The 20,447-nt window shown below is 50.2% G+C and overlaps 1 protein-coding gene across 1 annotated transcript; it reads left to right on the top strand.

Moving 5' to 3' along the window:
* Window positions 1-19,140: 19,140 nt before the first annotated feature.
* Window positions 19,141-19,950, top strand: LOC128948244 (olfactory receptor 14A16-like; the record flags this gene model as incomplete). Its single annotated transcript, XM_054292864.1, has 1 exon — window positions 19,141-19,950. A coding segment is annotated over one exon (810 nt), but the record flags the coding sequence as incomplete, so codon positions are not given.
* Between the last annotated feature and the right edge of the window lie 497 nt (window positions 19,951-20,447).

Genomic DNA, 20,447 nt, shown 5'->3' with positions numbered 1-20,447 from the left:
GCTGCTACAGCTAAGAATAGAAAAGAAAGAATCTCAAACAAAGTTGTGTCCAGGGACTCAGTCCCCTAGCTTGCACTGGTGATTGGCCCTTAATTATAAACATAGAAAATGAGCCAATCAAGGTGAATCCTATTGCATTCCACAGCATCTGATAATAATTGTTTACATTCTTTTTCTGGGGCCCTTTGCTTCCCAGAAGATACAGTGTTACAGCGCCTGAGTGGGTCGCTGCTGGTGAGAGAGAGATGGTGAATCTTGTATCTTGATCAGAAGGCTGGATTTATTGATATATGATATAAAATACATTATGACTGTACTAAATAGAATAAAGAGAGAAGTTGCAGATGCTTGCTAAGCCAAGAATAGAAAAGAAAGAAATCCAAAACAAAGTTGTGCCCAGGGACTCGGTCCCCTGGCTTGCTCTTGTGATTGGCCCTCAATTATAAACATACAAACATGAGCCAATCAAGGTGTCCCTGTTACATTCCACAGCAGATGATAACAACTGTTTACATTCATCTTCTGGGGCCTCTGGCCTCCCAGAAAATGCAGAAATCTGAAAGAAAGGATTTCTGTGAAAAAATGTCTGCGACATCTCACCTTTCTAAATTGTATAAAATAAAAGAAAAATGCTGATGTGGAATGAACAGGAAATTTCTTCACCTGTAAAATATACAATACTAACAAATCACTAAAAACAATCCTACAATCTAAGAAAATGCAAAAAACAATGCAAAGAGAATTCAAGTCCATGCAGCTGAGTTTCAGGAACAGTCCATCAGCTGAAGTTGTTTCTTTTGGACATCTGAGAGTCCTTTTCGGTCCTGAAAACAAACTTGCTGCAAAAAGAATCCCATCAATAGTTATCAAAAACCCACTGACAGTCTTACAACAATTTCAAACAATTTCAAACAATTTGAACAACTTTGGAATGTCCTTTTCTGGCCCTTCGATGCTTCAGTGCTTCAGAGCTGCTGCCCACTATTTTCAATCTTTTTTATTTAATTTTAAATTTTTTTTTTTTTTTTTTTTTTTTTTTTTTTTTTTTTTTTTTATCGAGAAGCAAAAGAGCAGCAGCCGAGCAGAGCAGTGCCAGAGAAGTAAAGGCCCTGGGGGCCCTGGCCCATGCTGGACCAGGAACCCCAAAACTGGCTCACAAAGGGGGACCAGGGCCTGTCGGATAGACCACAACCCCCAGAAACATCAGGAGGCCAAATGCTGGCCCTGGCCCAGAAACTTTCTCAGCCCAATGGCCCAGGCCAAACCCATGACAGAGGCTCTGCATTCCCGCAGGCCTGAACCCTGCTGCCAGCACAGTGGCAGCACGGGTAGTGAGATGCTTCCTTTCCCCAAAACCACTGAGGCATGCCAGCAGTGAGGAAATAGAAGCCTTCCCCAGCAATCCCATCTGGGGTCTGGAGATGTTTGTTTCCCACAGCAAACCAGCTATGGTCTCCTCCAGCTGTGCCATCTTCCCCTGCACTGCATCGGGTTTGTCTCTCATCCGCCCCGTGGCATCACCATCCCCATCCCCTTCGGGCTGGGGATCAGAGGCAGGGCTCTCGGGATGCACCTGCCCCCCCATGCCACTAGGACGCAGGAGAGGCGGCAGCCTCCATGGGACAGCAACCGAAACACCACCCCCCAAACCGCGGAGAACGCTGATCTTAAAAACAGGCAGCTGGACTGCCGCAAGAGTCAGCTGGCGGGCAGCCCCCACTCCACTGAAGGAGTGACCCCCCGCCGGGGCGGCTGCTGGGGCAGCCGGTCCGGGACGGTCCGGGCTCGAACAAGCCGCCGGTGCCATGGCAGTCTCTGACGCCGACACGGAGGACAGAGCCTCCGACAACGCCAGAGCCGCTGGAGCGGCCAGTCCGAGCGGCGAGGGGGGGGCCGGAACTGGGGAGGGAACCGCGCTGAGAGTGGGATCAGCCGCGGGCTGCTCGGAGGGTCCCGCAGGTTCGGCGCCGTTTTCAGCCCCATCCTGAACAGGAACTGTCTCGCCTTGAGGCGGCGGGGATGCGCGGGAACACGCTGTTGCTGCGTCCCTTGGCTCTGAAAGCGGCGGCAGGCACGGCACAGGCAGCAGCGGAGCCGGGAGAAGCGGCGGAGCATCGCTGTTGCTTAGCAACAGCTCAAGCACAGGAAGTGCTGTCTCTTCTGCCTTCTCCGACGCTGAGCCGGAAGCTGGAGACGCATCCTCGTCGTTGCCTAGCAACAGCTCAGGGGGCGGGGAGGCCGGTGAAACCGCGGGCGGGACAGCCTGGAGAGGCGGAGACGGGATCTCCTGGAGAGGCGGAGCTGGCAGGACCGGAGAAACCTCAGAGACCGGTGCCGCCCCCATGTCTGAAGGCGGAGTCTGAGAGGCCGGCGCTGGCTTGAGCGGCCACTCCCATCCCCCCGGAGAGAGAGAAGGGGGGGAAGGAGAAAACTCCATCTGAGCATGCTCCGGAGCAAGAGTGAAAAAAACTTCTTCGCCCAGCGAAGTTTCAGCCCCCCCCGCCGCGAAGCAGGGCGGGGGGAAAAGCCCAAAGTCATCACCCACCGGGTCTTCTGCCAAGGAGGGGGGAAACGGTGCCTGGCCATAACAATTAGAAATCCATTGGAAACAAGCTGTTCTGCGTTTCAGAAGTGGGAAAAGCTGTATAAATGCTGGGTAGATAGAAGGCAGGACACGTCCCTGGCTCCAGACGAACTGGAAAATGGAGTCCATGCACTCCCAGACAAAAGCATCTAAAGCGTACAGGACATCAGTAAAGAACCCAAAAAGCTTTGCCCATCTAAAGAATTTATAGAGATCTGTTTCTGACAAAAAGCAACCATCTTCTCTAGACCAATGGTTCCAGAGGGCTATAAGTTTCTCCTCTGAAGGGGAGAATTGAATCTCTTCTGGCAAGGCATGTGTCTGCCATACAAACAGCCACAGACTACGAAGGGCTGGTTCATCAGGGATAGAAAAGCCCACAGTACCTTTTGAAAGAGTCCAGCTTGCTCTGGCCAGCTCCACAGGTCTGCTGCTCTTTTCCATCATCTTTCCTGACGGTTTTCCAGAAGAAGGTTCTCTTTGTGGTCACTTCAAAGCAACCATCAAATGCTACACATACAGGATTTTTACCCAGTGCAGCAATTTTGCTCCTCTGGTCTTATCAAATTAATTTTTGCTCTGACACGAGGGGTCACCAGATGTTACAGCGCCTGAGTGGGTCGCTGCTGGTGAGAGAGAGATGGTGAATCTTGTATCTTGATCAGAAGGCTGGATTTATTGATATATGATATAAAATACATTATGACTGTACTAAATAGAATAAAGAGAGAAGTTGCAGATGCTTGCTAAGCCAAGAATAGAAAAGAAAGAAATCCAAAACAAAGTTGTGCCCAGGGACTCGGTCCCCTGGCTTGCTCTTGTGATTGGCCCTCAATTATAAACATACAAACATGAGCCAATCAAGGTGTCCCTGTTACATTCCACAGCAGATGATAACAACTGTTTACATTCATCTTCTGGGGCCTCTGGCCTCCCAGAAAATGCAGAAATCTGAAAGAAAGGATTTCTGTGAAAAAATGTCTGCGACAGATACAGAAATCTGAAAGAAAGGATTTCTGTGAAAAAATGTCTGCGACACCCTGCAGTGCAAAAATCATCAGAAAATCAACCAGGCTGGAAAAGACCTTGGAGAGCATCAAATCCAACCTGGGACCCAACACCACCTTGTCACCCAGACCATGGCACTGAATGCCACTTCCAGTCTTTCCTTAAACACTTCCAGGTACAGTGACTCACCCACCTCCCTGGGCAGCCCATTCCAATATCCAATCACCCTTTGTGTGAAGAATATTTCCTAATGGCCAGCCTAAATGTCCCCTGGTGCAGCTGAAGGCAGTGTCCTCTTGTCCTGTCACTATTCCCTGGGGGAGAGCCTGACACCCACCTGGCTGCACCCTCCTGTCAGGGAGTTGTAGAGAGTGATGAGGTCTCCCCTGAGCCTCCTCTTCTCCAGGATAAACAATCCCAGCAGCTACCTCAGCCGCTCCTCGCAGGACTTGTGCTCCAGACCCCTCCCCAGCCTTGTTGCCCTTCTCTGGACACGCTCCAGCCCCTCCATGTCCTTCCTAAATTGGGGGGCCCAGAACTGGACACAGGACTCGAGGTGCTGCCCAACCAGTGCTGAGCACAGGGGAAGAATCCCTGCCCTGCTCCTGTTGGCCACACCATTCCTGATCCATGGGAGTGCCAGGGGCTGGATGAGGGAAACGGTGGGGATGGGGTGGGGACAAAGTGTTACTGATTGTCAGCCATGGAGGATCTTGATTTTCATATCTGTTCAAACTGCATTAGGAGGTACTGGGGATCAGTATCAATTGGGCATTGCTGATATCAATCTTTGAACAGGAAAAGAAAACAAGACAAAAAAGTTCTCTCTGCTGTTTTTTCTTTCAATATAGCAGATTCACTTTGAATACACTTCTGAAATTTGTCTAATTAACCACAGAAGAGTTGAAAACTTAGAATATTCCTTGGGGCTTTTCATGTTTGGGTTTATTAAACAAATATTTATGAGCCTTTTTCACTGAATTCCTGCAGTGAAGAGCTGAAAGAAGAAGAGGCATCTGGTGTAACAAATTCATCATCAACCTCCAAGTGGCTGAGGATCCAACCCCATCAGAGCAGCAATGAACAGAAATGGGCACAGCTTTGTGTCTGCCCCAGCTTTGGCATGGGCCCTGGGCCTGGAGCAGGAGCAGCTCTTGAGGGCCCCAAGGCCGGGGCTCTTGTGCTGCCCTGGGCAGATGGGATGGCAGCAGGGGCTGCAGAGCTCTCAGCACCTCAGCCAGAGGGGAGCAGGGCAGCCAGGGAGCCTCCTTTGGCCTTGGCCCAGCACCTTTCCCAATGGCTGGGGCTGAGTCCTGTGGCAGCTGCAGCTGCTGCTGTGCCCTTGCCAGAGGCTGAGGCTGTGGGGCCAGTGGCCAGAGCAGCCTGGCCTGAGCAGAGCTGTGGGGCCAGAGCCGGCTGGTCTGGACTGGGGAGAGGCCCTTGGTGCTGCCCAGAGCTCAGGGCAGCTGGCAGAGCTTGCAGGGAGCTGGGCTGGGCTCAGAGAGCCTGGCCCAGAAACCATCAGTGTCCATCTCAGCCTGGCTGAGCGTGCAGGGGCAGGACTCGTGGGGCAGGGCCAGCGCCTGTGCAAGGCATTGCGAACAGGCAAGTGGCCCCGAGAGTAGGCTGCTCTGTGTCGTCGGCGGCATGGACAGAGCAGGGAGGGGGCCCAGGACGTTTGTCAGCGCCAGCCTCTGTGCCCATGTGTTGGGAGCCCTGGTTGCTGAGCCCAGCTTTGGCCTGGGCTGAGTTTGGCTGTGGCCCAGCTCCATCCTCCTGCTGGGCTCAGAGCCTGTTCCCAGCCATGGCCGGCCCTGGCCGGCCTCTCTGCTGGCCCAGAGGCTGGCAGAGCCCGGGGCAGGGCTGTCTGTGCAGCCCCACAGGTGCCACGAGCTCTGCAGGAGATGGCAGAGGCTGCCCAGCAGGGAGGCCATGGGGCACAGAGCCCCAAGGCTACCGTGGGCACCACGGCACAGGGGCTGTTCCCAGCCGCAATGCTCCTGGCCTGGGCTGGGCCTGCACAGGGGCTGGGCCACCATGGCTGGGCCAGCACAGGGCCACAAAGGGGCCACACAGCCACTGCCGGGGCTGACAGCAAGGCCAGGCACACACAGGGAATTGCTGAGCATGGCCTGCGCTGGCCAGGCCTGACTGTGCCAAAGGCAGAGCTCAGCTGCCCTTGGGGGCTGCAGCAACGCTCCAGAGCCCAAGGAGTCTCCATGGTTGTGCTGGAGACCAAGGCTGCAGGAGGAAAATGCAGGGCTGCTGCGGGATGGGGAGGGCATTGAATTCCAGCACACACCTCAGCTCTCTGATGATGCCGGCACCATGCTGGGCCCTGTTTCAGACTGGAGCAGAGCAGATGTTGATGGGACAGGAGTCCTGCGGGGCTGTGAGGGACCTGCAGCTTGCAAGGTGCTCTGCTGTCCCTCAGGTTCTCTCAGAGAGATCCAATCCCAGCTGGGCACCTCAGGGCACAAGTGGCACTGCCTGTTCATGGGCACACAGCTGATGTCTGCCTGGAAAGGGGCACAGGGTTTAGTACTTTTAAACTTCATAATATACCAGAAAATCTTTATTATCTGGGTCACTTGAGTACTTTTAATGAATGGCAAAATTTTCCCATTAGGAACATGAATTTCCTGGAAGTGTTCTGATGGCTGAAGGAGGAGAAATACTGATCTTCCCTTCTACTATTGTCAGCAATTTTCAGTCTTTTATTTAATTTGTCTCTTCCCTCAGGTGTTTCCAGCTCTCCTGTTGAAATGGCCATGTCTAAGGACATCTCTTCACTTGACCAGCTGGATCTCTGTTCTTCTTGCTGCTTTCAGATTTCCTCCTCCAGATGCTCTCTGGTCATTCAAGTTCCCCTCAACTGAGTGGTTTCATGCTTTGAGTTGCAGGGAGTTGCCCAGTCTTTTTGAAGTTCAAATGAATATCACATTAGTCAACATCATAATTTCGTTTATCACAGAATTACCTTTTCTTATGTCTCTGTCCAAAACTGTTCCTGTACTGGAATCCCTTGGGGATGGTGGACACATCAGATGCTGCTGGGGCATCCCAGAGAGCTAAGGGAAGAGCTGTGATGGTTATTTAACTGTTCAAATGTTCAACTTGTGTTCGTTGGCAAGAAACCTTTTTGTGCCTCTGAATGTCACCAGTCCCTGACCTCAAAGGACACAAACCTGCTGAGTTGTTGCTCCCACTGCAGGGGCCGCACTTGGACCTTTGCTCTGCACAGGAGAGCTCTTCATCCCCTTTCTCTCTTTTCCTCCCTCTGGGCATGGAGGGAGCTCCTGACTTCAGCGAGTCACTCGTGTGTGCAAAGAGCAAATCTGGGCAGAATTGGGGCAGGGAGGGTTTGGGGGGACCTTAGGATCTGTGCTGGGCTCAGAAGGTGTTTTCCATTGCTCTGATACTGTCTGCTGTGGAAGCAGATTTAATATGCAGCAGAGGAATGACTTCTGCATTAAATGGAGCTGTGCCTTCCCTTGGCTTTGTTGGCTGACAAGAAATGAACATCCCTCTGTGTCTCAGGCGGCTCCTTCTCCAAGGAAAGCAGGTGGGAGTTGGAGCCAAGGAGCTGAAAGCTGCAGGTGCAGCCTGGGCTGGAGGGAGCTCAGATTTGCACAAGGCTGCTCTGAGTGCCGGGACTCCGGTAGGGGAAATGATGGGGTGGGGATAGGGACAGAGTCTGATTGATTGTCAGCCATGAAGTGTCTTGATTTTCATATCTATTCAAACTGCATGAGGAGGTACTTGGATTCAGTATCAATTGGAGATTGCACATATTGATTTATTAACAAGGGAAAAACACATAAAAAGGACCTAAAAAATGTTTTCTGTCTGCCTTTGGAAAACAAGTACATTTATTTTGAATGCCCTTTTGAAACCTCTCAAATTCACCACAAAAGATTTGAAAATTAAAATCAAATTATTCCCAGAGGCTTGGCTTCTTAAGTTGTTCTGAATGTTAATGAGCCCTGGGACACTGAATTCCTGCACTGAAGAGCTGAAGGATGAACAAGCCTCTGCAGCAGGAAAATTCAGCAGCAGCCTCCAAGTTGCTGAGGATGTCAGCAGCCCCCACTGAGGCCATCCCTGCCCAGAGACCGTGGGGGAATGGGCAGACAAGGAGAGCGTCCCTGGGGCTGGGGCAGCACAACTCAGACGCACCAGGGGCTCCAGCTGGGCAATGGAGTGTGGAATGTGGCTGGGAAAGCCCTGCCTGGGCTGTGCCAAGCAGGACAGACAAGCCCTGACCCCCATCTCCCAAACAACTCTCTCAATGAGACATTTAAAATGAATTACAATTGTTTCTGTCCTCTGAGTTGGACTCCCTGGAGAAATACCAACAAGAGCTTCTCAGGAGCTCAACACAACAAATCATCCTTTGCTGGGAAATTTAGAAAATAGGAGAAACTTTGGCAAAAGGTTTATTTTGGAATTGTAGTGGTTTTGGTTTGTTAATTGAAGATTTTTCCAATTTGAGATTTCTTAATTAATGTATTAATGAGTGTGGTGGGTTTTCGTGTCAGTTAATTATTTATGTATTTATTTTGTTGTGAGATAGGATTATGAGAAAGGTAAAGGAGGCTTAAAATTTTAAAATGGTATAAAGAAAATTTTATTAAAAATAAGTTAAAAAAGAAAAAAGTAGCAAGAAAATAAACCTTTTAGAACACACTTTTTTTCTTTTTACTGATAATGTAAGGAAAGTAAACTTAAAATTTCAGTTATTTTACTTTTTCTAGAATAGTCTTTTTTGTAATTTACTTTGAGAGAGAAGTTTTTCTTGTTAAGGTTATGGAGTTTTTTTACAAGAGGAAAAAATATTTTTTTGTTGTTCTTAATTTTGTCCTGGATATTATTGTCTGGGGAACTTTGTTATTGTGAAGTTGTTTTTTTTGCTACAAGCTTTTTTACAGATTGTTGATGGGCCATGTCAACTTATGGGGTATTGTTTTAAAGATAAGTTCTTTAAAAGTAAAAGTTTTTATTATTTACTTTTAAAATTATTTTTATCTCTGGGAATAGAGATTGTCTCTTGGGGATGCTGGATTAATTTTTTTTCCCTGTTTAAAATTTTTATGAAATTACAATTATTTTAACATTTGTTGTTTTTGGAGGTTTTTGGAGATTTTTGGAGGTTTTTGTTTGATATTAATTTGAAATTTTTTTATAGTTTTATGTGTTCTAAAGAAACAGAGTTTTTTCTCTACAGTTTATAAGACAATTTTATTTTTAACATTAAGGGGTTTGTTTCTTTTTTTTATTTGGGATTTCATTGCTTCTTTATTTACTTTGATGGTTTTACGTTGTTTCTTTATATGCTTGTATTTTGTTTTTCTTTTACTCAAGGGAGGATTGAAGTATTGAAAGGATTACTGACCCACCAGTAACTTGTGGTAGAAGTTGTGGTTGGGTTGTGTTAGGATTAGTTTTATGGTTGGTTTTGTGGGTTTTTTTGTTTGTTTTTGTTTTTCGTTTGGGGTTATTTTGTATGGGTTGTAAGTTGTAAGAGTTTTTGGTTTTAGTTGTGTTGGGGGGAGGGTGCCTGATGGTAAGATTTTAATAGCTATGGCTGGCTTTGTTCTGGTTGGGGTTTTGTAGCCTCTTTTGTTTTCCTGTTTGGTAGTTGTTGGGGTTTGGTTTGGTTAGAATGGGGCTGATGGGGCGGCGCAGCCTGGGGAGGAAGGAAGGGGCTCAGCCCAGGGCAGGATTGCTTGGTTTGGTTTGGTTTGGTTTGGTTTGGTTTTGTTTGGTTTGGTTTGGTTGAGATGGGGGCTGGGGCTCGCTGCTTCTTTGCTGACAGGAAAAGAAAGAGGAGGTTCCTGGGCTTTTTCATCTTTAACATATGTGTTTCACAGAGGCGTGTTCAGTATCTTAGTGGTTTAACAGATTGTCAGTTACACAAAAAGTTTTGTATTGCTTTTTAAAATTCTTCTCATGTCAAACTGACAGATATTCAATCAACAGAAAACACTTTTCAAAGCATTCACTTGTCCAACTTCACAAACTCTAAGCCTGTTCAATTTAATGTTAATCAAAATTTCCAAGAGCACAGAAACAGAAGAAGACACAGAAAGAGAGAAAGACAAAAAAGATACAGAGAAGCACACACACAGCTACCACTCCTGGATTCCAGCAATATTCAGGTGGAAATTCCAAGAGGATCCAGGGTCCAGATGTGTGTTTGCCTTGCGGTCAGCCTTAAATACCCCTTTGGCCTCCCTGGGCGCGTCCCCCAGGTGGGACTTGGGCCCATTTGGTCCCTCAGGAGCTGGGCTGGGGGCTGCAGAGGTGGGTGTGGAGCATTGCCTGTGCTGTGCCAGGGACTGGCAGCCACTGCTGGGCTGGGATAGAGGCTCTGGGGGGATTGGGGTTCCAGGGCAGGTCAGGGCTGGGGTTCCAGGACAGGGCAAGGCTGGACCTGCCCTTTCCTCCCAAGCACATGAAATGTTTTGAGCCAACAATCTCCTCCAATCTGTCACAACAGGGAATGTTGGAGGTGGAACTCCAATTCTGGCCATGGGCACCTGGCCAAGAAGAACAGTTCTTTTCCATTGGAAGGAAAGCACAGAGCCCCAGTGTTTCTGCAGCAGATGAGATGTGACCCTCAACATGCCAAGGTCAGGTGGTCCCTGGGGGGCCAAGCCAGCCAGACCTGTTCTGTGTTCTTTTGGTTTTATGGCGCCCCATCATTTCACAATGGTGCCTTGGACCCATGGGGCCCCGCAGTGTCATAATGGTGCCTTGATTCCACAGGGTCCAGCAGTGTCACAAGAGACCCTTCTTTTGATTGGGTTCCACAGTGTTGCAATGGCCCCAAGGTTCCAGATGGCCCCGCAGTGTCTCAATGGTCCCAAGGATTCCATGAGCCCTTGCAGTGACACAATGATCTCTGTGGTTCCCCAGGCCCCACAATGTCATGTCACTCCTATTTCATGAGCCCTGCAATGTCACAATGGACCTTTGGACACTGGGGGTTTGCAGTGTCACAATGGTCTCTTTTGGCTCCACAGTGTCAAAATGGATCCCTGATGACATGATGTCCCACAATGTCACCATGGCCCCTATGCAGCCCTCAGTGTCACAAAGGCCTCTTGGTATCATGAGGTCCCAAAGTATTCAGAATGGTTCTCTTGATTCTGTGGGGACCCCCAGGGTCACAATGGTCTCCTTGGTTCCATGAGGCCATGAAGTCTCTTAATGGTCTTTCCATGGTTCCATGAGGCCTTGCAATGTCACAATAGACCTTTGGCTTCATGGGGTCTCACAGGGTCACAATGGTCCCTTGGTCATTTCCTGCCCTCAGGGGAATTTCTCACAGGTGCCTTGCACTGACTCTTGGTGTCTGCGTGCACACAGGAGTGCCTGTGCTGGGGAAATGTGGCAGAAATGCTGCTCTCTGAGGGGTCTGAGTGCCTTGGATAGCTGAGTCAGTCAGGCCTGTAGGGAAGGTTAAATCACAAGGTCTAAGCTAAGTTAAATGCTACTAAGAGTTTTTCTTTTGCTAAGTTGTTATGTTTAATATAAGTTAAGTTGAATATTTGAAGTGTTATTCCTCTGTTAAATTGCAAAGTCATATCTTATAAGTAAGGTTAAATACTGTTAATCTCTGTTCTTTTGCCAAATTGTGAAGTTTAAGTTATCAGTCAAGGTATAAGTTCAGTCCTCTTAAGGTTGAGCCCTGTTAAGCTTTAGGCCATATTCCTTTTATCCTTGCCCTCACTGTCCTTGTGTCACACACACAGACAGGGACAGTTCTCGGCTCATTTCTGGTTTGATTACCTGGATTCTGTTTGGTTTTGTTGTTGCTTTGTTTCCTTGGTGTGCCTGAAGTGTCCAGTCAGGAGCAGAGTGACTCTTGCCAAGGAACTTTGTGCTGCTGCACCTTAATATTAAATCTGGTTTTTGCTGCTCCCTTGCCGGGGATTTTTTCAGTGCTCTCAAGCCCTTGTTGGTAGCAGGGTGAAGGAGCCCTGGCCCAGGCTCTGGCCCTGGGGGACATGGGGACGCTGCCGGGGGGTCCCTGTCCCCCTGTGCCGCCCCCAGGGCCCCAGCCCCCTGTCCCCATATCAGGCTCTGGGGTCAATCTCGTGGAACATCCTCTGGGGAAGGCTGCGGGGCCGGGGGCGGGGGGACCCGGGGGGACAGGGGACCCCGCTGTGCACGAGCAGGGTTGGACTGCTCTGGGGGGAGCTGTGAGTGGGGCCGGGGCAGAGTGACCTCCCCAGTGACCTCACACAGCCCCTGTGATGTCACACAGCCTCTGTGGGGTCACAGAGCCCACTTGTGATGTCACCACACCACCTATGATGTCACAGATCCTCCCTGTGATGTCACCAAGTGATGTCAAACAGCTGCTCTCTGATGTCACAAAGTCACCATGTGATGTCACTGTCTGTTCTTTGATGTATCAGCCGGCTCTATGATGTTACACAGCCAAACAGTGATGTCACAACCCACTCTGGTGTCACAGAGCCACCCTCTGTGATGGCAGAATCCCCTCTATGGCCTCACATCCTACTCTGTGATGTCACAACCCACTCTGTGATGTCACAATCCCCTCAGCAATGTCACAAAACCCTCTCTGTGATGTCATACTGCCACTCTGAATTGTCACAGCACGCCTTTTGAACTCAAAGCCCATTCTAGGATTTCACCATCGTGCCATGATGTCACAGCCTAGCTGTGATGTCACAGAATCCCCTCTATGATGTTGTAGCTGCTCAATGACATCACACAACAAACTCTGTGATGTGTGTGACCTGGGTCACACAGGCCCAACCTGTGACCTCACACAGCCCACTCTGTGCTGTCACACAGACCCTTGCTGACATCACAGCTGCTCTGTGCCTCTATGACACAGCCACAGAGGTGCTGCTGTGACACAGCCCCCTCTGGGACATCCCACAGCCCCTGCCAGTGCTGAGCCCCTGTGAACTCTGTCTGTGCCCTGCTGGTGTCCCTGAGGGGCCCTGGCAGTGCCCCAGCCCTACTGGGTTTTGCACAGGAGCTGCTCCTGGCCAGAGCTGTCTCTCTGCAGCGCTGCCCTTTCCAGGAGTTGCCTCTGGGCCAGGAGCCCGGCCCACCTCAGCAGCACAGACACAGCACAAGGACTTTCATGAGCCTCTGAGGCTTTGGTGCTCTTTGTGTCTGCCCCGGCCAAAGTGCTGCCCAAGTTGGCTCTGGCAGGGCTGTCTTGCAGCTGCTACCCATCCCTGTGCCCTGTGCAGCCCAGGCTGTCCCACGGTGTCCCTGCCTTGCGCCTCTGTCTCTGTAGGCTGTCGGCATCCCCCGACTGCCCCACCTGGCTGGCCCCTTCCTTTGCTGACAGCTCTGCCTCCTGCCTGCCTCTGCCTGCCCACACAAATCCTTGGCCTTGATACCAAAAGGGTTTATTCAATTTTTACATTGCCTATGAACTTTTAGCACAGGAACAAGGCATGCAGGGCCTGCTTTCTCAGCAAGGATGGCTGGAAGACAAGAAGAAGACATGTCGCTCAAGAATGCAGTGACAGAAAAAAGAAGGACTGAATCTGGGAACCTGCAGTGTGTCTGATGGTAATGGGTGAATCGCAAAACACTTTTAGCGATGCTGGTAGAATTACCTGTCCATTCAAGTTTGGGGTTGTCCCTCACTAGACCCCATGCCTGAATAAATTATACTCTTGTTAATAGGAAATTAGTGTTAATGAAACTTTTTCTGATATTTTGGAAATTTGGTGATGGTGGAGCCTAACAGAACAAGGAGTCAACTGTGACACTGTGCAAATTCATGGAACAAAGGGTCCATTCTGACACAGTGAATCCCTGTGACAGTGGTCACAGGGGTTCTTGGATGGGGGAAGAGACGAAAATGTTGACTCTATGTTCAGAAGGCCTGATTTATTATTTTATTATATATATATTACATTATGACTATACTAAAAAGAAATAGAAGTAAAAGATTCATCTCAGAAGGCTAGCTAAGAATAGAATAGAAAAGAATGATAACAAAAGGTCTCTCAGACTCTGTCCGAGATAGCTCGGCCTTGATTGGCCATTAATTATAAACATTCAAGATAGGCCAATCAAAAATCCACCTGATGCATTCCACAGCAGCAGATAACCATTGTTTATATTTTGTTTCTGAGGCCTCAGCTTCCCAGAAGGGAAAAAAAATCCTAAGAAAGGGTTTTCACAAAAAGATGTCTACGACAGAACCTGATGGAACCAAAATCCATTTTGGCCCATTGGGGCCACATTGAACCAATGGCCCATTGTGATACTGCAGATCCAAGGAGATCATTGTGACACTGAGAAAGCTCTTGAAACCAAGGGGACATTCTGACACAGCAAGGCCCTGTGGAACCATGCATCCATTGTTACACTGCAGAACCTCACGGAACAAAGGTGACCGTGTTCTACTACAGAACCTCATGGAACAAAGGGTCCATGGTGACACTGCAGAACCAAGGAGACTACTGTTGGCAGTGTGAAAGCTCATGGAACCAGAAGTCCATTGTGACACAGCAAGGCCTCATGGAACCAAGGGTCCCTTGTTAAACTGTATGGTCTCATGGAACCATGAGCCATTGTGACACAGCATGGCCACATGAAGCCAAGGGGCCACTGTGACACTGTGGATCCAAGGAGACCCTTGTGACTGAGGAACCTCATGAAACCAAGAGTCCATTGTCACACTGTGGGGCCCTGTGGAACCAAGGGGATGACAGTGACTTTGTGGGGCTTCATGGAACAATGGAGACTGTTCTGACACTTTGGGACCCACTGGAACCAAGGAGCCATTACAGCATGGCAGGGCCTTGTGGAATCAAAGGGACTCCAGTGAACACTGTGAGTCTCCATGAGATGAAGGGTCCACTGGAACCAGGGGTACCATTGTGACATTCTGGCGCATCATAGATCCAAAGGTCCATTGTAACACAGCAGAGCCTCATGGAACCATGGAGGCCATTTTTAAACTTTGAGGCCTTGTGAAACCAAAGGGCCATTGTGGCACTTCAGAGCCTTGTGGAGCCAAGGGGACCACAGTGAGCCTGTGGGGCTCGGTGAAACCAATGGTCTGTTGTGACATTGCAAGGCCTTATGGAATCATGGAGACTATTGTGACACCAAAGGCCTCACTGAACCAAGGGGCCATTGTGACACTACAAGGCCTCATGGAAGCACAGAACCATTGTGACACTATGGAGTCTTGGCAGGCAGTTGTCACACTGTGTGGCACCATGGAACCAAGGAGCCCATTGTGACACTACCAGGGCCCCATGGAACTAAGGATCTGTGTCATGGGGTGGGACTCCATGGAACCAAACGTCCATTCCAATCCTAGAGGCCATTCTGACACTTTGAGGCCTCATTGAATCAAGGGCCTCTGCTGGGCCTCATGGAACCAAGGAGACCCTTCTGACATTGTGAGTCCCCATGGAACCAAGGGTCCTTTGGGATACTGAGGTGCCAAGGAGACCCCTGTGACACTGCAAGGCCTCATGGTAGCAAGGGATCATTGTGACACCACCACTGTGACACTGCAGGGCCCCATGGAAACAAGAGGCCAATGTGACAATGTGGGGCCCCATGGATCCAAGGGAACAGGTAACAGTTCTGGTTTGCTTGGCCTGACTGGTGCAACTGCCCTTGGCATGTTGAGCGTCTCTTCTCATGTACCCCTGAAACTCTGGGGCTCTGGGCTTTCCTTTAAATGGAAAAGAACTGCCCTTCTCTTTTAAGCATCCATGGCCAAAATGGGATTCCCCCTCCAAGATTCCCAATACGCAGGGATTTCTCACAGACAAAAACTGCTGTTCCGAACAAGCCTGACTGCCCTTGTCTTCCTGAGAGCTGGCTCTCACCTGCCTTCAAACCCTGGAGCTCTGTTTTCCTTCCTATGGAAAAGAACTGTCCCTCCTGCACAGGCACCCATGGCCAAAATTGGTACTTTTCCTCCAAAATTCCTACATGCAAGGGTTTTTTCTCCCAGAAAACACTTCCTAGGACAGACAGCTCTGGCTGACCTTGGCCTCTGGTGGTTGCCTCTATTCTGCCCTGAAACACTGGGGCTCTGTGCTTTCCTTCCTATAGAAAAGAAGAAAAGAATTTTCTTATTCCTCCATGGCCAAAATTGCTACTCCTCCTAAAAAGTTCACTGTATGAAGGGTTTCTCCCAGACAAAAGCTGCCAGCTCTGGCTGGTGTTGTGGGCTCTGATGGCCACCTATCATCTACCCCTGAGAAACTGGGGCTCCCTGCCTTCCTTGTGATGGAAATAGAACAGTCTTCTCGTCCAGTGGCTGGCCTTGGCCAAATTTGAGGTTTGGCCCCCAAATTTCAGATATCCATGGATAACTCCCAGCCAAAAGCTGCCAGGAGAGACGAGTCTGGCTGGCTTGGCCTCCCAGGGGCTGCTTCTCATCTACCATCAAACCCTGGGGCTCTCTGCTTTCCTTCAGATGGAAAAGAAATGGCATTTTCATCAAGGGACCAGTGGCCAAAATTGGTATTCTACCTCTCAAATTCTGTGTATCCAAGGATTTCTCTAAGGCACAAGCTGCAATTCCAAAAAGGTCTGGCTTGCCTTGGAACTTGGTGGCTGCTGCTCATTGGCCCCTGAAACACTGGGCCTCTGCTTTCCTTCCAATGGAAAAGAATTGTTGTTCACATGAAAGTGCCCATGGGTAAAATTGGAATTCAGCCTAAAAAATTCTATCTATCCAAGGATTGTTCCATGGGAAAAGTAGCCAGGACACACAAGTCTGACTGGTTCTGTCCTGAGGTGATTTTCTTAGACTATGAGCAGAATGTTTTCATTTGTCAACACCTTGGAGAGGACCCAGAGATCTCCCAAGATGTGGTTTGGAGGCCTCAAGCACAATATAGGGACAAATATAGGGACAAAGCAAAATACAGGGACAAAGCAGCTCTGTGCTCAGTGGAGTAGAGACTGAGGACAGCAGAGGAGACCTGGGAGGGATTGAAGGATGTTTTCAGAGATGGTGGATCCTTTTGGCATAATAGAGAACAGCCAGAGAAAAAAAGAATTACTGCAAAGGGCAGATAGGGAGGGCCAGATAGGACCCAAAGAGAAAGGAATTTCTCTCCCAGGGCAGAGCTCTGGTGCAACATGTTCCCCAGAAGGAGTCTGGGTCAGCCCAAGGCTTTGTGTGGGCAGGCAGAGGCAGGCAGGAGGCAGAGCTGTCAGCAAAGGAAGGGCCCAGCCAGGTGGGGCAGTCGGGGGATGCCGACAGCCTGCAGGGACAGAGGCGCAGGGCAGGGACACCGTGGGACAGCCTGGGCTGCACAGGGCACAGGGCATGTGCAGCAGCTGCAAGACAGCCCTGCCAGAGCCAACTTGGGCAGCACTTTGGCCATGGCTGCTGGGCCTGGACCTGAGGCAGGAGCAGGAGACAAGTGACCCTTGCAGGGCTGGGGCCTCATTGCCTCCTTGTCCCTGCTCAGCAGCCTGGCCATCCCATGCTCCTGCCCCTGGCATTGCACATCTCCACATGCCAGTGCCCATCCCAGGAACAACCCTGAGCAAGGAGGGAGGGACAGCATCTGCCTGGCCAGGGGCTAGGGCTCAGGCCTTGGACCTTTGCATTCCTGAAACACATCCAGCTTTGCTCAGCACCAGAGACACCTTTGCCTTGTTTATTCCCAGCTGTCATCACTGCCTTCAGTGTTCTGCTCTACCTAGAACCTGGGGACACTTTCTCAGTCAAGTCCCTCAGTGGGAGCCCTTAAAACTTCAAGAAACTTTGGAATTTCAATTTAATTTTGAGTTCTTTAGAAGTTTTTTGATAACTCTCTCAGCGACTGGGTCTGATGTAAACAACACCAAATCCCCAAGAGGCTCATTAAAGTCCTTGTGCTCTGTCTGTGCTGCTGAGCTTTAAAGGAACAGCTCTTGCCAGGACCAGGTCCTCTCCTAGCCCAGCAGGGCTGAGGGCTCTGCCTGCAGGCACTGAGGGGACAGGACCCAAGCAGAGACAGGCTGAATGCAATCAGGATTGGGAAGACAATTGAGCTGAGACTTCACTTGGGGAAACATCTTCACAGCCCTGTGCATGGTGAGTGTGTCGGTGCAGGGCAATGTCCCCTGTGCTCCTGGAGGGATATCCTGAAGCTGACCCAGGACAGGACTGATGTGACTGTAAGGACAGCTCTGCTGCCATTTCTGCTTTGAGGGAGGATGTGCTGCAGAGCAAGGCTGCCCTGGGCACCGTCAGAGGGACAGGGCAGGATGGCTCCTGCTGCCAGGGACGGCTGCAGGGGGTGAAGCTGGGGCTGCAGCCAGGGCTGCCCAGGGCTGTCCTGCAGAGCAGCTCCTGCAGTCCTCAGGGCTCTTGGCCAGCCCAGGGCATGTGCCACCTGCCAGGGGCAGCTCTCAGCCTGCCTGGCAGCTCCCCATGGATGCTGCAGGGGAGAAGTTGGTGTTGGAAGAAGCAACTCATTTCAGGGCAGATTCCTCCTGCTGTGGAGATGGTGCTGCATGGCCAGGGCTGCTCTCAGCTTTCTCCTAAAGGGAAGGGAAAGGGGCTGTCAGCTTTGGCTGTGTCACTGAGACTCCTGCACTGTCACCCTGAGCATCAGCAGCTGCGCCTCAGATCTCCCTCAGAAAGTGAGTCCTCAGCCTCCTCTCCCTAAAGACAGCAGCAGCAGCACATTGGCTTGCAGCATCTCTGTTTGTCTGCCCTACCCTTAAGGCCCTGCTGCCAGAGAGATGCCCCTGGGCAGTGCCCTGTGCTGAGAGGGGTGTGCAGGGCAGAGCTGAGCCCCCAGGACTGGGCTGGGCTCTGGCAGCACTGGCAGGGATGGGGCTTGGATAGAGAGAAACCACTCCCAGTAGGCACAACTCCAGGGAGCAGAGAGCCAGACCAACCCTTGGTATCTCATCCTGTCCAGCTGCACAGGGAAAGAGAGAAGGGTTTGGAGAAAATTCTTTTTAAACTGGAGAACTCAAAAAGTTCACTTTATTTTTCAGGAAAGTTTTAAGTGTGATCACGCTGAAATCAAAAGTGGTGGAATTAACAAAGGGTTCCTGTGTGGTTCCAGTAGGTCTGACTGCACTGGGGCACAGGGAGTCCTGTTTTCCCTTTGGGCTCCGCAGTGTTCAGGCTCAGGGCAGTGCTGAATATGAGGCAGAAACTCAGCAGTACAAACCCAAACTCAAAGTTTAACAAAATTCCCTTAAGGGAAGAGAAGTAATTTTGAGGGGATTCCAAATAAAACATATAGGATTAACTTAAAGACTTGGTCCAGCAATTCAAGTCTTCTTTCAACAGTCCACGATTCCCAGAGTGAAGAAATGTCCAATCAGGCACTGCCATTTCCTTTCCAGACAGGTGATAATCCTCTATAAATAACCATAACTCAAGGCTGCAAATGTCCAACAGCAGCTCCATCAGGCACTTCCTCCTGCTGGCATTGGCAGACGCATGGCAGCTGCAGCTCCTGCACTTCTGCCTCTTGCTGGGCATCTCCCTGGCTGCCCTCCTGGGCAACGGCCTCATCATCAGTGCCATAGCCTGCGGCCACCACCTGCACACGCCCATCTTCTTCTTCCTGCTCAACCTGGCCTTCAGCGACCTGGGCTCCATCTGCACCACTGTCCCCAAAGCCATGCACAATTCCCTCTGGGACACCAGGGACATCTCCTACTCAGGATGTGCTGCACAGGTTTTCTTCTTTGCCTTTTTCATGTCAGCAGAATTTGCACTTCTCACTGTCATGTGCTACGACCGCTACGTGTCCATCTGCAAACCCCTGCACTACGGGACCCTCCTGGGCAGCAGAGCTTGTGCCCACATGGGAGCAGCTGCCTGGGCCAGTGGCTTTCTCAATGCTCTGCTGCACACAGCCAATACATTTTCCCTGCCCCTGTGCCATGGCAATGCCCTGGGCCAGTTCTTCTGTGAAATCCCACAGATCCTCAAGCTCTCCTGCTCACACTCCAAACTCAGGGAACTTTGGCTCATTGTGCTAAGTGCTCTTCTATATTTTGGTTGTTTTGTGTTCATTGTTTTCTCCTATGTGCAGATCTTCAGGGCTGTGCTGAGGATCCCTTCTGAGCAGGGACGGCACAAAGCCTTTTCCACCTGCCTCCCTCACCTGGCCATGGTCTCTCTGTTTGTCAGCACTGGCTTTTTAGTCTACCTGAAGCCCCCCTCCATCTCCTCCCCATCCCTGGATCTGACAGTGTCAGTTCTGTACTCAGTGGTGCCTCCAGCCCTGAACCCCCTCATCTACAGCCTGAGGAACCAGGAGCTCAAGGATGCCCTGGGAAAACTGGTGACTGCAACTACAGAAGCAATAAATTCTCTTTTCTGCTACAGAACCTTCAGAATATAACTCTTTACAATTACAGCCTTTTCCCCCTATTTGTCTATTTTTTACTATGGCAACTTTTTCTATTGTTGTAATGTTTCTCACAAAATACTGTAGTATTACTCTTAGCATTTCTCTACGAATATCCACCTTTCTTTTGAAATAAAAAGACTTAAAAGAGGCTTGTTCTCTTGTCATTTAAATATAAACAAGTTCTTGCTCTAAGCTCCCTATCCCGGATTCTTCCTGAGCCCTTCTCTGTCTCTGCCTTTGAGCAGAGGTGGAGGGAAGAGACTCCCAGCACAGCACCACAGCCATGGACAATGGCCCTGGCTCTTCCCACATTTGCTTTGCCTAACTCCACCCTGTCCTTCCCAGCCCTGCTGTGGTTGTAAGGCTGCAGTGCTCTGGCAGCTTGGTCACTGTCCTGCTGTGTGTCCCTGCTGTGGCCACAGGCAGGGCCAGGCCATGGGCACTGGTGGGACACAGCTGGGCTCCAGCACAGCAGCTCCATCAGCAAA

This window comes from Melozone crissalis, unplaced genomic scaffold (assembly GCF_028551555.1).
Source record: "Melozone crissalis strain CALT ecotype California unplaced genomic scaffold, PUWL_Pcris_2 ptg000120l_1, whole genome shotgun sequence".
NCBI lineage: Eukaryota > Metazoa > Chordata > Aves > Passeriformes > Passerellidae > Melozone > Melozone crissalis.
This window is presented reverse-complemented; position numbering and strand designations above follow the sequence as displayed.